This window comes from Heterodontus francisci, chromosome 15, assembly GCF_036365525.1.
Source record: "Heterodontus francisci isolate sHetFra1 chromosome 15, sHetFra1.hap1, whole genome shotgun sequence".
In the NCBI taxonomy this organism is placed as follows: Eukaryota; Metazoa; Chordata; class Chondrichthyes; order Heterodontiformes; family Heterodontidae; genus Heterodontus; species Heterodontus francisci.
In genome coordinates, this window is record NC_090385.1 from 60,130,930 (window position 1) to 60,147,947 (window position 17,018).

A 17,018-nucleotide genomic window follows, 5' to 3' on the forward strand; every position below is an offset into this window, starting at 1 on the left:
CTTAGAAAAGTACAGTATGATTAGAACAAGTCAACATGGTTTTACTAAAGGGAAATCTTGTTTGACAAATTTTAGTATTTTGGATGTAACTTGTAGGGTAGATAAAAGGGAACCAGTAAATGTAGTCTGCGTGGATTCCCAAAAGGCATTTGATAAGGTGCCACACAAGGTTAATAGACAAGATAATGGCTCATGGAGTTGGGGGTAATATATTAGCATGGATAGAGGATTGGTTCATGGACAGGAAGCAAAGAGTGGGCATAAACTGTGGATTTTCAAGTTGGCAGGCAGTAAATAGTGGAGTGCCGCAAGGATCAGTGCTGGGGCCTCAGCTATTTACAATCTATATTAATTACTTGGATGAAGAAACAGAGTCATGTATTGAAGTTTTCTGATGATACAAAGGTAGGTGGAATAGTAAGCTGTGGGGAGGACAGAGTCTGCAAAGAGATATAGATGGATTAAGTAAGTGGACAACAAGATAGCAGATGGAGTATAATGTAGGGAAGTTATTCACTTTTTGGTAGTAAGAACAGAAAAGCATAATTTTTTAAAAGGTGTGCAGCTTGTTAAGTGCTGATGTTCAAAGAGACTTGGGTGTACTTGTACTTGCAGAATGTTAGCATGCAGGTACAGCAAGCAATTAGGAAGGCAAATGGCATGTTGGCCTTTATTGTAAGAGGATTGGAGTACAGGAATAAAGAAGTCTTGCTGCAATTGTACAGGGTTTTGGTGAGACTATATCTGGAGTACTGCAGTTTCGGTTTCCACATTTAAGAAAGAATACACTTACATTGGAAGCAGTACAGCAAAGGTTAACTAAATTGGTCCCTGGGATGAGGTGATTGGCCTATGATATGACAAGTTTACTCAGCCTATATTCTCCTGGAGTTTACAAGAATGAGAGGCGATCTCTGAAGATTCTGAAGGGGCCGGAGAGGGTACTGAGAGATTATTTCTCCTGGTCGAGGAATCTAGAACGCTGGGGCAGTCTCAGGATAAGGGCTCGATCATTTAGGGCTGAGATGAGGAGAAATTACTTTACTCAAAGAGTTCTGAGTCCTTGGAATTCTCTACCCCAGAGGGTTCTGGATGCTCCATGGTTGAATACACTTGAGGCTGGAAAAGACTGATTTTTGTTTTGGTATCTCAGGAAATCGAGGGATATGACGAGTGGCGAAGTGGAGTTGAAGCCCACGGTCAGCTGTGATCGTATTTTATTTATTTAGAGATACAGCACTGAAATGGGCCCTTCGGCCCACTGAGTCTGTGCCGACCAACAACCACCCATTTATACTAATCCTACATTAATTCCATATTCCCTACCACATCCCCACCATTCTCCTGCCACCTACCTACACTAGGGGCAATTTACAATGACCAATTTACCTATCAACCTGCAAGTCTTTGGCTGTGGGAGGAAACCGGAGCACCCGGCGGAAACACACGCAGACTTAGGGAGAACTTGCAAACTCCACACAGGCAGTACCCAGAACTGAACCTGGGTTGCTGGAGCTGTGAGGCGGAGCAGGCTTGATGGGCCATGTGGCCTATCCTGCTCCTATTTCTTGTGTTCTTGTGATTTGGTTAGTTGGTTACTGTACTTGAGCCTAGTATTACCATTGTGTTTTAGTCTGTTTTTTAATCATTTTCCTTTCACAGATTTTTCTGATAGGAAGATCTAATCCTATGTCTAAAATGTTCTGAAGATAATGGACTCTAGTTACTGATCTAATTGAATAAGTATATAACTGTTCTGTCTGTCAGTAAGATTTGCTTCTTTGAATAAAATTCAGTTTTATAGGCTTGCAAGCTTCCAGATGCACGGATCAATAGTGCAGTCTATAGTAAGTGTACATATGGTTCTGAAAAAGGTAAGATTCAGTTGTAATGAAAATTACTTCACTGTGTTTGAGTGTAACTGTTAAAATGGTGTAGGAGTTGCACTTGCTACTTCTAACTCGAATGACAGTATAATCTTTTTAAGCTTTCTGGATTGACTACATGTTGAGTATATTCTGGTCATTATAAATCTTGCAAAGTACCAATGCATGCTGGGAAAGTGCAGGAATGCTGTCTACAATATTTTTGTCCATTTGTGAACAGAAAATTGTGACAAGACGTCTGAACTTTTCTATGTGTGCAATGAGGGCTCAAAGTGGGAATGCCATTTTTTGAGAATGGAATAATTTCCCATTTAAGTGTCGGCATGGTGTGTTCCCAGGTATGTAGTCGCACGAAAGGCACCTTCTTCCTCTGTCACAAAGGTGTCTTAAATCTAAACTCAGATAGCATCTTATTGCAGCAGTGAGATTATAATTTTTTTAAAACACTGCACATGCCACTCTAGGTTGTTTTTTGCTGTGAGCCTGTAGCCACCAGGATTGTGAATTATTTCACAAGGGCGACTAGCATCTGGCGAAGGAGGCTTATCTCATTAATCTGGGCTAAAGTTGAACCACTGCCTCGAGTATAACTCCAGTGTATTTGTCTCTGTCGCAAATATATAAATATCTGTGTAGAATATTCAAAACAACTAGGCAAGAGCTACTTTAGTTGAATACAAGAAACGGGAGAAGAAGTACACCATATGGCCCATCGAGCCTGCTCCGCTGTTCAGTATGATCATGGCTGATCTTGGGCTTCAATTCGACTTTCCTGCCTGCTTCCCATATACCTTGATTCCCTGCAAGACTAAAAATATATCTATCCCAGCTTTAAATGTGCTCCATGATGGAGCATCCACAACCTTCTGGGGTAGAGCATTCCAAAGGTTCACAACTCTTTGAGTGCAGTAATTTCTCCTCATCTCAGTCCTAAATGATTGACCCCTAATCCTGAGCCTGTGTCCCCATGTTCTAGATTCCCTGAATAGTGGGAACAATCTCTCAGCTTCTACCCCATCAAACCCTTTCAGAATCTTGTATGTCTCAATCAGATCGCCTTTCATTCTTCTAAACTCCAGAGAATATAGGCCCAATTTACTCAGTCTCTCATCATAGGACAACCCCTTCATCCCAAGGACCAATCTAGTAAATCTTTGCTGCACTGCCTCCAGTTCAAGTATATCCTTTCTGGAATGTGGAGACCAAAACTGCACACTGTATTCCAGGTGCGGTCTCACCAAAGCCCTGTACAATTTTAGTAAGACTTCTTTATTCTTGTACTCCAATCCCCTTGCAATAAAGGCCAACATGCCATTTGCCTTCCTAATAGCCAGCTGCACCTGCATGTTAACTTTGTGCGTTCCTTGTACAAGTACCCCCCAAGTCTCTTTTAAACATCAGCACTTGCCAGTTTCACACCTGTTTTATAAAAAAAAAAATTCTGCTTTTCTATTTTTACTACCAAAGTCACCAACTTCACACTTTCCTACATTATACTCCATTTGCCATCTTGTTGCCCACTCGCTTAACCTGTCTACATATCTTTGCAGCCTCTCTACATCCTCCCTGCAGCTTACCTTTTCACTGAGCTTTGCATTATGACAGAGTAACGTATCTAAGAACTAGGAGCAGGAGTAGGCAATTCAGCCCCTCGAGCCTGCTCTGCCATTCAATACGATCATGACTGATCTCATCTGGGCCTCCACTCCACTTTCCTACCCGTTCTCCATAACTCTTCAACCCATTACTAATTAAAAATCTGTCTATATTCTCAAATTTACTCAATCCACCGCACTCTGGGATAGTGAATTCCACAGACTCCTGACCCTTTGAGAGAAGTAATTTCTCCTCATCTCTTTTTTTAAATCTGCTACCCCTTATCCTAAAACAATGACCTCTCATTCTAGATTGCCCCACAAGAGGAAACATCCTCTCTACGTCTACTTTGTCAATCCCCTTAATCATCTTGTATACCTCAATTAGATAAGTCATTAATATAGAGTGTAAGTAGCTGAGGCCCCAGCATTGATTGGATCTGAAAAAATCTAACACAGAAAATTCAGCTTTGGATATGCATAATCTGCGCAAGAGTAGCCTACAAGGTGAATTTCAAAACAATGTGTAAAAATGAAAGTTGATTTGGCATTCAATGGACAAAATATATTTTCAAAATTTATTGTGGCATGAATGCCCTCTAATGTATTGAAGGGAGTTTCAATACCATATACTACTATGGCTTGGATTCTTGCACTGCGCACTTTTTTTTGTAGTGGGGGAAATGTAATAGTTTGTATTTGTTCAAGTATAAGGTAGAAGATTACCAGCTCATTAGGTGTAGTTACCAAACATGCAACAGTCCTACATAGATATTGCATTCCATTACAGATATTTATAAACTAGCAGAAACCCACAAAATATTTGTGGTGAAATTGGTATCTTAATTGCAACAGTACTTTTTAAAAAAAAAAAAATACAGAGTTTCTGGTTATTTCACCAAAGAATTAACAATCAAAAATTCTCACTCTGGAAAAAGCTACACAAAGCTGCCCATGTATAAAAATAGGCCGAGGGATATAAATACAAATTTTTTTTCAAAAGTCTGGTCTTGTGACTGGTTTATAGTCATGGAATGTAAAGTCTAATGGGAATTGTTTGTCTCCTGAGTTGAAAAGGCAGGTATACGTCTGATGGACTCAACACTATTCGAGGAATAAGCACTTAATTTTCTTGAAATCTGCCTTTTAGATGCTGAAAATATATCAAAAAAGCAGCTGCCTAACTACCAATCTTGTTCCATGACAAAGTCCTTGTTTAGGATTCATGTTTCGTAGCAACATTATAACTGTTTGTTACTTGAGTCTTGAGTTGGATTGTGTGGAAACTCTGGAGTGCACAGTCTTTGTCAATAGAATGAAAGTTAATGTATTCTCCTAATTTTCCCCTGACAGCTTTTTGAAAACCTTTTCAAAACTAGCAAATCTTTATTAGCACAACGAACAGCTTTCAAATAATAATTGTATCAAATAATTGTCCCTGCCATTTTGCCACACTTAACCAATTCCATCAACACATACTTGCTCGCACCCACCCAGAAATAATTTCTCAAGCCAGGGTTACCACAAACCAAAGCTCACGATAGCTATAAAATCTCATTCAAATGTTTGTCGCCCTTATTTCAATATAGCCTGACAATAGATGTGTATAATTTTCACCTGAATAGTGAAAGCCAATAAATAATAGATTTTGTCTGTCTAAACTTGGGTTATGTCTGGAGTAACTGTGGTGAAGGTTGGGTTGAAAATGTAGTAAGATATTAGTCCAGAGGGGCCTTCCAAATTGTTAGAGCCCCAGCTTAAGACTTGGCTTTCTGATCGAGCAAGTGCTTGTATGTATTTTCTTTAGTTGTATTTAATTGAGTGAATAACACTCTGTATGGAGGATAACTGTCTTCAGCTAAGAGCAAACCTTTTGGTTAATCATACGGAGTTTGCCTCCCATATCCTTTATTTAACTTCTAGTTATGTGCTTTATTTAAGATCAGATGGAAAGGGGATATCAGTCACCCAGAGTACAAAAAATTAAGTGCTAGTTAGCTATTTGGGTCCAAGATATCAAAAGCAAAGAGGGATTGCTTTTTCTGTGTTTTACCATTGTTTTGATGGTGGGAAGGAGTTACTGTTATCCTGATGTACTTGGAGAGGCCAGCAGGGTGTTTTTAAAAAAAAAAATCTCGATTGTACCACGATTTACAGGAAAGGTTCCTCATCAATATTCTTAAATTCTGCAAATAAAAGATTCATTTAACTGCCTTGATATAGCAAATGGGTAGTTTCAGGTTGCTTTTTAACTACCCTAATGCAGTAAATCCAAGTGTGTGGGATATTGTCAATTTAATATAAAACCATAAATGGTAATTTCACATTTGTAGGTAAATCTTTTTCTTTAAACAAAACGCCTCTACCTGGATTTTAAATTGTGCAGTTTTCTATATTGCTTGGATGGATGAATATCATCTTGAAGCTGTTGAGTCCAAATTTATTTCACCAATTGCAACTTATTGTGTATTTGGAAGACTTACTTGGAATGTTATAACTCATCTATAGGGTAGCGATTCAGCAGGAGAGCTGACAGGCTTACCATCCTGATCCAAGAAGAATTAATCAATGAGGAATGCAGAAAAAGTTGTTGCTTTTCTCTACCTCTACAACTCAGTTCCTCAACTGTCAAAATGCTTGTCCAACATCAGTTCTTGCATGAGTTATAACTTTTTTAACATAGTCTTTGAAACCCCTGCAACACTAATACAATTCCAGTTCAACCTACAAATGCAGTAGAGTGTAATTACCTGGGTTTGAAGGCAAATATAGCGGACTGATCCTTACATAAAGGAAAACTTGGACCTTTCTGAATCTTCCATAAATGTTCCAAAGTGCTTAGAATTACTTTTGGAGCACTGTGTCAATCATATAGGTGAACATGGCATGCTTTGGTTTGTACAGTAGTTGCAAGTAGAAATATGACCAGTTAATATTTTTTTGGTGTTGATTTTAAATGAATAATGTTGGCCAGGACAACAGGAGAACTGCCTCATTTTCTATTAGTGCCAAAGGATTTTTAATGTCTGCTGGCATATGCAAATAGAACATTGTTTGGACAGCACCTCAATGTGCTGCTTCCATATTGCACTAGTGTCAGTTTAAATTGTGCACTAAAGTCCTGGAGTGGGATTAGTGCTCACAATCTTTTAACTGAGTGCTACCATTTCAGCCAATCTGTATTTGTACCAGTGGTCCATAGAATGTAGCTTCTAAAATGTGTTACTTGGTGGGAAGATTTTGTTTCATTAGTTTACTAGAAACACTGAAGTAATCTGGTTGGAGTTAATCCACCTGCTTCTGACCACAATCAGTTTTGATCAATGTTTCTTCAACTTGTAAGTAAGGAGCAACCCTAGATTGCTCATCAAGTGTAGCCTGTCACATAAATCATGAATTGTCTCATTGTAGCATAAAGACAGTGTGAGTACATCCACACTAACCTAAAACTAGATGTGCACAGAGCCAGGTTACATTTTGAAGTACAATGTCGATGCAACCTTCGTGCCAGTTGCATTTGTGTCTAATTGTGCATGCATTTCTGCTTTTCCATTCTAGCCAACAGATGGAGAAACATCTATTGCACTCCGTTTTCTTCAGCCTGTACTTATAGCTCCAATACAGATGTCACTTCGTGTAGCAATCTCTTAAACTCTTCCGGTTTCCTCAAAACGTCTACTAAACCAGTACTAACCTATGGCAGTTCAGGTATGGTACACCTGTCCATTAATGAAGTGTAGATTTTATAAAGCATTTTAAACTGTTAACAATGCTTTTTTTCCTTTTGTACAGACTGATGCATGTTCTGTTGGAGCTTCTTCCAGGTTTCATCAGTGTAAGATTTGAAAAATGCATGATGGGCATTGCTTTTTGGTTAGCTGCATGGCTTTCATGAAAACTCACTGGTCTATTAGTCCTAGGACAATTGCATATTCTATTTCTTTCAAAACAGAAAATCTGAGTCTTAATTTAGAAACTCAAGAGGGCAGACTATACCAGCATTGGTTAGCAGTCAGGACTTGGAACCATAGAAAAATTACCGCACAGAGGGAGGCCATTCAGCCTGTTGCATCCGTGCTGGCTGAAAATCTAGCCACCCAGTCTAATCCTACTTTTCAGCACCTGGTCCATAGCCTTGCCGGCGACAGCACTTCAGGTGCATGTCCAGGTATCTTTTAAAAGAATTGAGGGTTTCTGCCTCAACTGCCGTTCCTGGCAGTGAATTCCAAACACCCACCACCCTCTAGGTCAAAAAGTTTTTCCTTGTGTCCCCTCTGATCCTTCTACCACTCACCTTAAATCTGTGCCCCCTGATAATTGACCCCTTTGCTAGGGGAAACGGGTCCGTCCTTCTATATCTAGACCACTCATAATTTTGTATATTTCTATTAAGTCACCCCTCAGCTTCCTCTGTTCTAAGGAAAACAATGCTAGCCTATCCAGTCTTTCCTCATAGCTGCATCTTTTGAGCCCTGGCAACATTCTTGTAAATCCCCTCAGTACTGTCTCCAGAGAAATTATGTCCTTTCTGTAATGTGGTGACCAGAACTGTATGCAGTACTCCAACTGTGGCCTAACCAGTATTTTATACAGTTCCAGCATCACATCCCTGCTTTTGAATTCTATACCTCGGCCAATAAAGGAAAGCATTCTATATGCTGCCTTCACCACTCTATCTACCTGTCCTGCTATCTTCAGGGACCTGTGGACATGCACTCCAAGGTGTCTCACTTCTACCCCTCTCAGTATCCTCCCATTTATTGTATATTCCCTCGCTTTATTTGCCCTTCCCAAATGCATTATCTCACACTTGGCTGGATTGAATTCCATATGCCACTTTTTCGCCCACTCAGCCAAACCATTGATATCTTTCTGGAGTCTATGGCTGTCCTCTTCACTATCAACTACATGGCAAATTTTTTGTGTCATCTGCAAATTTTCCAATCGTGCCTCCCACATTTAAGTCCAAATCATTAATATATACCACAAACAGTAAGGGACCCAACACTGAGCACTGTGGAACGCCACTAGAAACAACTTTCCATTCACAAATACATCTGTCGACTACTACCCTTTGTTTCCTGTCCCTGAGCCAATTCTGGATCCAACCTGCCACATTCCCCTGTATCCCATGGGCTTTCATTTTACTGGCCAGTCTGCCTTGTGGGACCTTGTTAAATGCCTTGGTAAAATCCGTGTAAAGCACATTCAGTGCACTTCCCTCATCAATCCTTCTTGTTAATTCCTCAAAAGACTCAATTAAGTTAGTAAGACATGACCTTCCCTTAAGCAATCCATGCTAACTATCCCTGATTAATCTGTGCCTTTTTAAGTGGCAGTTTATCCTGTACCTCAGAATAGATTTTTAACTATTTACCCACCACCGAGGTCAGACTGACTAGCCTATAATTATTTGGCCTATCCCTTGCACCCTTTTTAAACAACGTGTGCAGACCTCAAATCATCTGGTACCTTTCTTGAGGATTTGAAGATGATCCTCAGCGCATCCGCTATTTCCTCCCTGGCTTCCTTTAACAGCCTAGGATGCAATCCATCCGGCCCTGGCGATTTTATCCACTTTTAAGGATGTTGGACCTTCTAGTATTTCCCTTCTCATTATTCTTATCGTATCTAATACTTCACACTCTTTAACTACAATGTCTACATCAGCCCTCTCCTTTGTGAAGACAGACAAAAAAACTCAAAGAACCCTGCCCACATCTTCTGCATCTACGCATAAGTTCCCTTGTACATTTCTGATGGGCCCTACCCTTTCTTTAGTTATCCTCTTGCTATTAATGTACTGATAAAACATCTTTGGGCTTTCCTTGATTTTTTTTACCTGCCAATAATTTTTCATGACCTCTCTTTGCTTTTCTAATTTCTTTACTTCACCCCTGCACTTTCTATACTCCTCTAGGCTTTCTAAAATATTAAGATTTTTCTGATCATTATAAGCTCTCTTTTTCTGCTTTAACTTGCCCTGTAAGCTTCTAGATAACCAAGGGGCTCTATATTTGGCAGTACCATCCTTTATTTTTGTGGGGACATGCCTACACTGTGCCTGTAGAATTTCGCTTTTGAATGCCTCCCACTCGTTTGCCACTGATTTTCTTTCAAGTAGCTTTATCCAGTCCATTTTCGCCAGGTCACCTCTCAGCTTCTTAAAATTCGCCTTCCTCCAATTTAGAACTCTTGCTGCTGTTTTATCTTTGTCCTTTTCCATGATTATGTTAAAACGTACTGTATTACGGTCATTATCTCCAAAATGGTCACCCACAGTTACTTCCTCCACTTGCCCAACTTCATTACTGAAGACTAAATCTAGAATTGTGCCCCCTCTCATTGGGCTTGTTGCGTGCTGGCTAAAAAGTTCTCAAACGCAGTACAAGAATTTTGTCCCCTCTGCCCTTCACACTGTTTGTATCCCAGTTGATATTCGGGTAGCTGAAATCCCCCAACTATTATTGCCCTATAGTTTTTGCACTCAGAAATTTGCCTACATATTTGTTCTTCTACCTCCCTCTCACTTTTCTTTTTAGGCAAACTGAGATTCAACTTATTTTGATAGCTATTTTGGTGCAAGTATTGTTGAGTACTTGGTCATTAATACTTTTTTACCATAAGGAGCATGTATTTTTTTCTAAATTGAAAACCCCAGTTAAATTTCTGCTATACATTCTCTTTGAGGCAATGCACTGTTTATCCAGGTGATGAGTGAACTTTTAACCATTCAGATGAAAAATTCTTTGTCAAAACCTTGTATGTCTGATGTACTTGTTAATTTCCTGTGTCTTTCCAAAACATTATTAAATGTAAATATTTACTTGCTAGAGAGAATTGTTTCCTGCTGTTCCTATGGAGCATGCTATTTTGTCCTGTACACTTAATTTTTTCTTCCTGTCACAAAAGATTTTATTTTTGTACTAAAATCTTGGACTTCTATATGTTCCAAAAAAAAACTGAAAAAAGGATGTTGCTCAGTGAAAGACACCTGCAAAAATAATTGGAATCCAGCAATGTTTTGAAAGGAAGTTCAGAGCATAGTTGAATTTTATGGATGTTTTGAAAGGAAGTTAAACTTGTAAAAGGACAGGAAGGTCAGCAGTTTCAAGGAAATCACAGGGGCTTGACCTTTCTTAGAACAGTTTGTGATCAGGGTGAGACACTGTCTGGACATGTGACCATGTTCAGGAAGGCTCTTTTTTCACTTTGGATCCTTTTAAAAGCCTGTGAATTGGAGAAAGAGCAGACATTTAAGATCTTTTCTTGACCTGCCTGTAGCAAAAGAACCCAGAAAAGTGCTACCTCTCTGTAAAGGAGACTCTCTTCTCTTGAAAAGAAATCCTGCATTTGAAAGGTAGCAGATTGCTGTTGCCTCCAATCTCTGAAGAATTTATACTTCCAGTGAGATTCCTGCTGCCTCCTGTGTTCTAAGAAACTCCTGAAATCTTAATTCTTCTTCTGCTAGACTGCTGCTTCAAAACCCAGGCAGACCTGTTGCTACACCCCTGATGGAAGACCTATGTGATACCTGCTGCAGTTAAATTTCCATGAACACCTACCCATTACAGACTGTTCTTCAGTCTCGCCTGGAGAGACTGAGTGGCATTCGAATATTCGACCCTGGGACGCCTCATCGTACCAAAAATATCCTACTAGAACATGAACCTCAATTATTTTTATTATTCCTTCTATTCCTAAGAAACAGTTATAATCCAAAATCCCATTTTGAAACTGGTTAACTGTTTCTTTTTGAATGTATGTGGCTGCATGAGGGTTAAGGAAATATGGGTTTTTTCATGTATTTATCTTGTTAGTAGTTAAGACCTTTTTTTTTCTAATAAATAGTTTAATGTTTAAGTAACATTCGCGCCACACAAGTGCCGGGCAATGACCACCTCCAACAAGAGAGAATCTAACCATCTCCCCATGACATTCAACAGCATTACCATCGCTGAATCCCCCACTATCAACATCCTCGGGGCTACCATTGACCAGAAACTGAACTGGAGTAGCCATATAAATACCGTGACTACAAGAGCAGGTCAGAGGCTAGGAATCCTGTGGCGAGTAACTCACCTCCTGACTCCCCAAAGCCTGTCCACCATCTACAAGGCGCAAGTCAGGAGTGTGATGGAATACTCTCCATTTGCCTGGATGGGTGCAGCTCCAACAACACTCAAGAAGTTCTACACCATCCAGGACAAAGCAGCCCGCTTGATTGGCACACCATCCACAAACATTCACTTCCTCCACCACCAATGCACAGCGGCAGCAGTGTGTACCATCTACAAGATGCACTGCAGCAATGCACCAAGGCTCCTTAGACAGCATCTTCCAAACCCGCGACCTCTACAAACTAGAAGGACAAGGGCAGCAAATACATGGGAATATCACCACCTGCAAGTTCCCCTCCAAGTCACACACCATCCTGACTTGGAACTATATCGCCGTTCCTTCACTGTCGCTGGGTCAAAATCCTGGAACTCCCTTCCTAACAGCACTGTGGGTCTACCTACCCCAAATGGACTGCAGCGGTTCAAGAAGGCAGCTCACCACCACTTTCTCAAGGGCAATTAGGGATGGGCAATAAATGCTGGCCTGACCAGCGACGCCTACATCCAATGAATGAATAAAAAAAAATAAAGAAACCTGGTTTGTTGTGCTTTATTCTGGAGTGTTTAATTTGGCTAGTCTTTGTTAGGTGGGAAACTTTATTTGATATGCTATGACCTGTGGAGTAGTGGGACTGAATTAACAGTGCATTACTCCTGCCTTGGTCCTAACAATCCAGAAGCTCATCAAAAGCAGGACCTGTGCTGCTGCAGCAGTTATTTCCCAGTCTTTCCTGAAGGTACTAACTCATGCGTGGTTCCGTGGCTGTCCTGATGTACCTTATTCGGCTGACCTATTTATTCAGTGAAAGCCCAGGTGGTGAATATCAGAAATGCTGTTTTGACCTTGGCATTATTTCTGAATCCTATCCTGTCCTTACCAGATGTCAACATATAATTTCTCATTGGGAATATGGACTAATGAACAAAATAGTACTCACATGGTCAGGGACTCTAATACGATATATGCTGTCTCCATTGCTATTCTCTTTTGGGGATCAATTAAGTCATGTCAACTTCCAGATTAAGAATTGAATGTAGGCATTTGTGGTTTGAGTAATTCTGTGCTCAACTATTTAAAGTGTTGAATATTGATAACACATTAGATATATATTGTCTCAAAATTAGACATTGGATTTAAAAATGGCAGAATGCTGTCTCATTTCAGTTATTTTAATTATAGATGTGTACTTGCTCTTCAGTGGTCTATGCATTAAAAGCAAATTTGAGTTACATTTGAAGGGGTAGTAGAATATTACTTGCCCTTATGTTCAAGGATGGCTGTGGAAGTAAACTTAAAATCTTGTACAGTTGCAATAAGGTTTGCTATTCTGATGTTGACATTAAGAGTGGTGTGGGTGGGTATCCTGTCTGACCTGCGGTGTGCTAAATGTTCTGTGTTTTTTTGTAATTAATGAAGAAAGTGCCTTAAGATTGCACTTTTACAACAAAATTAGTCTTGAAACAAAGCGAAAGGACAGGGTATTGGTATGAGATAAGGCATTTATACTTAACCTTATTTTGAAATCTTGTCTCTCCACACTACCCGGTGAGATTTTTGAACTGTCTTTCTAATATAAAGGAAAATTTGAAAATGAGAGCTTTTCAATATTTGATCTTATGGTATCACACTTCCTCTTCTAAAGGTGTTACTTTTATTTGTAGTATGGTCATATCATCCAACAACAATTAATCAATGTATCCATTCTTCACATGTGAGTCTTGGTATTGATGATCTGTGGCTAAACCGACATAGCAGAGTCCAGTTCAGTCTTTGACCAACATTCACAAGTTTCTTTTTATTTTAAAAGTGGGTAATAATTGGGACAGAGGTTCTAGGATCTCACTCCAGCTACTTGAGGTTAGGACCTAGAACCCCTTAGATCCAGATACCGCTGTGATGTCATACTGCAAGTGATGCCAGAGTAGATTTTATGATCAATTTATTGTTGTATTTATCCAAGCATTCCAACAAGGAAGACCATACCTAGTGAAATTTTGGCCTGATTCAATTGAGGTGGGTACTATACTTGGACCAGACTTTCATTGAGAATTTTTTTTCCCCCCATTTTTGTCCCCAAGTTACTTACTTTTTGCTAAGGTAGCTTTATGGGTGATAGCCCTCCAATAATTCGCCCACATTTCCATTCTTCTTATCTGAGTGATGTCTCCATTTTTGTCGCACAGTATTTTGGGTGGAAAAGTTACTTGTGTTGATTTATTTTCATTAAGCAGTGTATTCTCAAGTTTTCTTTTCAAAATACAAGGATTAAAATATTAGAGGAAAGACTAAACAAGTAATTCATTAACTTATCTAAGTAATTGCGAAATGCCATATCCATTGTTTTGGAAAGTAATTTGATCCCTGTTTGTGAACAAAACAAAATAAAAAGCTAGAGGCTGGGATGCAGGCAGAGGATTTTGAAAGATGTTACAAAAACTTTCGCCAGGCTCAGTTAAATGTTGCTGGAAATAAAATCTAATAGCCTCTATCTTAAACATGCATCTGTATAAAATGAGTGTCTTTTGATTTGATTTACATTTTTAATTCTAGATCTAATTTACGAATAATCCATGTAGTTGAACTTTGTGCTCCACTTGTATTTGCTGTTAACATAGTAGGCCATGGATAGAACTGTTCTTCTAGATATGGTTAACGAGCTGACTTTTTGTAGTTGATGTCGGTCCAAGATAATGGCTGAAATATTGTGAAGTAATACTCTATCAGATTGTAGCATTCTGAAGTGCATAAGAAGTCTTTGTCATAGTGTTTAGTTTATAATCCGTGTGCTCGTGATTTTAGTAGAGGTAACAAATCACATTTGGTACACCAAGAGTGCACATGCTGGATGGAAGATCTAGCTCCCTCTACTCTGTTGCAGTAGAGTCATTTAGAGTGCACAAGGAGGCCATTCAGCCCTTTGAGTCTATGCTGGCTCCAAGGAACTATGCAGTCAGTCCCGCTCCCCTGCTCGATCCCCATAGCCCTGCAAGTCTCTTTCTCTCGCGTTGCCATCCAACCTCCTCTTGAAGTTATTGATCTTTCTCTAGTTTCTGTCCCATATCCCTTCATGTCCTATCCAAACTTATCTCGTTAATGAGACTCTACTCGCTTTCTTGACCCTATTCCCACTAAACTGCTGACCTCCCCTCCTGACTTACATGTTAATTGTTCCCTTTTGTCCAGTACTGTCGTCCTCTCCTTCAAATCTGCCACTATCACCCCCTCCTCAAAAAGAAAAAACCTTTGACCTGTCCATCCTAGTAAACTCCCTCCCTTTTCTCTCAAGTCCTGGACCATATTGTCTCCTCCTAAATTCATGTTCATCTTTCCTGGAACTCTGTTTGAATTCCTCCAGTTAGGCTTCCACTGCTATCACAGTACCAAAACGGCTCTTAGGATGTCATTTATGAGTTTGCTGTTTGACTGACAATGGCCATATCCTTCTTCGTCCTCCTCAATCTGTCTGTAGCCTTCGACATGGTTGGCCATGCCACCACCACCTAACACCTCTCCACCATCATCCAGCTGGGTGGGACTGCATCAGCTGATCCAATTCTTATCCATCCAGTCACAGCCAAAGAATTACCTGCAACAGTTGCTGTTCCTGCTTCCGCACTGTTGCTTCTGGTGTCCTTCAAGGATCTATCCTTGGCCCTTCTTTCCTATTTCTCATCTACATGCTATCCCTTGCAACATTGTCCAAAAAGAGTGTCAATTTCCCAGCTCATGACAGCATTCAGCCTGCATCTTTATGACTTGGCTCAACTCCTTCACTGTCTCTAAATTGTCAGAGTTTGTCTAACATCCAGTACTGGATGAGCAGAAAATAATATCCTTTAGCTCTACAAACCTGAGTCTCTCCTGCTCCTCCTGCTATGATTTGTGACTTTTGTTTTGTCGCTTATAGCTTACACCAGCCATCCTGGCTGAGCTTGCCCAGGTAGCCGCAGTTTATTCTCTTGGTTCTCGCCCAAATGGATTTCAATGGTCCATGCTCATTTCAAATGGAAGTCTTGCAGGTGGAGAAAACATTTCTCACCAGTCCAGGTTTCAACTTGAACTCCGATCTCCATAGCGAAAGGCAAGCTTCTAACCCATTGCACCATCCAATGCACATGTTTCAATATATTTACCTTTTTATTGTAAATCTCATTCTGGTTTTAAAAAGTACAAGGAGTCCAATGTGCCATTTATAGAATGGCCTTGTTGATCATTTCTATATGTTTCACAGCTTAGGTTTTTAATGAATTTGCAGTGTTAATTATTTCTAATGGTTTTAAAGGCTAATTTGAAAAGACACTGTTTGGTTGGGCCAGCATGGCAGTGGTATCGGGCTGAAGTTGAGTTAAAGCACTGTTATAATATCTTTTTGTTTGCATGTGCTGCTAGCAAAGTAATGTAGCAAAACTAAGCACCTGACTGTGTATTTGCATCTGCCTAATATCCAACCATTGGATTTGACTACTTCTGTTTGTTTCCTGTAACACTGCCTTCTGTCGGCTAATTACTTTTCATGTTTGTTCTATCCATCTCTCCTGAAGGCTATCCAACCATTCACTCAACACTGAGTTCCCAGTCATCCATTGACAGTGAGTTAAGCACCTCTGATGACTCTATCTCCATGGGGTATAAATTGCAAGATCTGACCGATGTCCAGATCATGGCTCGATTACAGGAAGAAAGTAAGTGGAAATATGAAGTAGCACAACATTAACTTATTTTCATTGTATAATGTGTCTGAAGTGGGACAGCTGGCTGTGGCAGATTTGGTGCGTTGCATCAGGTATGAATGGTTGTCTGGATGTCCTTTCGAGATTGCAGTTTGTTGAAGGGGAGAAATAAAACCGTACGCGCTTATGAAAATCTTGTGCTTTCTTTGTAAAGGTCTTCGTCAGGATTATGCCTCCAGTTCAGCATCAGCTTCCCGCCGTAGCTCCAGTGCCTCTCTAAATTCCCTCAGGCGAGGTACTTACAGTGATCAGGAGTTTGACACTTATAGTCTGGATGATGAAGATGAATATGATTACTCTTTACCCCAACACAGTGTGCACAGATACTCTCCTTCTCCACGGAATTCACCTCGATCTCAGTCTCCAGTTAGAGGAGCAGCCACTGCAGGCAGAGTTCGGCCTTCACGACGCTGTTTGCAGGGTCGTGTGTCTGAGCTCATGAGTTACACGAAGAATCAAGGTACCATATGAGTTTTAATCTATGGTTAAATTAAGTGAGACGTTCCTGCAGTTTTTATTTTAAGGAGTGAAAAATTTCCATTACGTTTAGTACAGTTCTTTCTACATTGAACTTGTCATTTCAGTGAATCGTATTTTAGATATGCATACTTTGTTTTAAACACCCACACTTTTAAATTATTTTGTGTATAAAGTGTTTATCTTCTACCCTGAGTTCTTTTATGTTG

The 17,018-nt window shown here is 39.9% G+C and overlaps 1 protein-coding gene across 3 annotated transcripts in view; it reads left to right on the top strand.

The window, feature by feature from the left end:
- Positions 1-17,018, top strand: part of zgc:66447 (SLAIN motif-containing protein-like) — a 38,758-nt gene that overhangs the window by 14,608 nt on the left and 7,132 nt on the right. For 2 of the 3 annotated variants that reach the window (XM_068047605.1, XM_068047606.1), the window contains exons 3-5: positions 7,040-7,189; positions 16,144-16,284; positions 16,487-16,792. In XM_068047605.1, coding sequence (XP_067903706.1) covers positions 7,040-7,189; positions 16,144-16,284; positions 16,487-16,792 — 597 coding nt within the window. The remainder of the gene's footprint in view (positions 1-7,039; positions 7,190-16,143; positions 16,285-16,486; positions 16,793-17,018) is intronic. The other variant, XM_068047607.1, reaches the window with a different exon arrangement.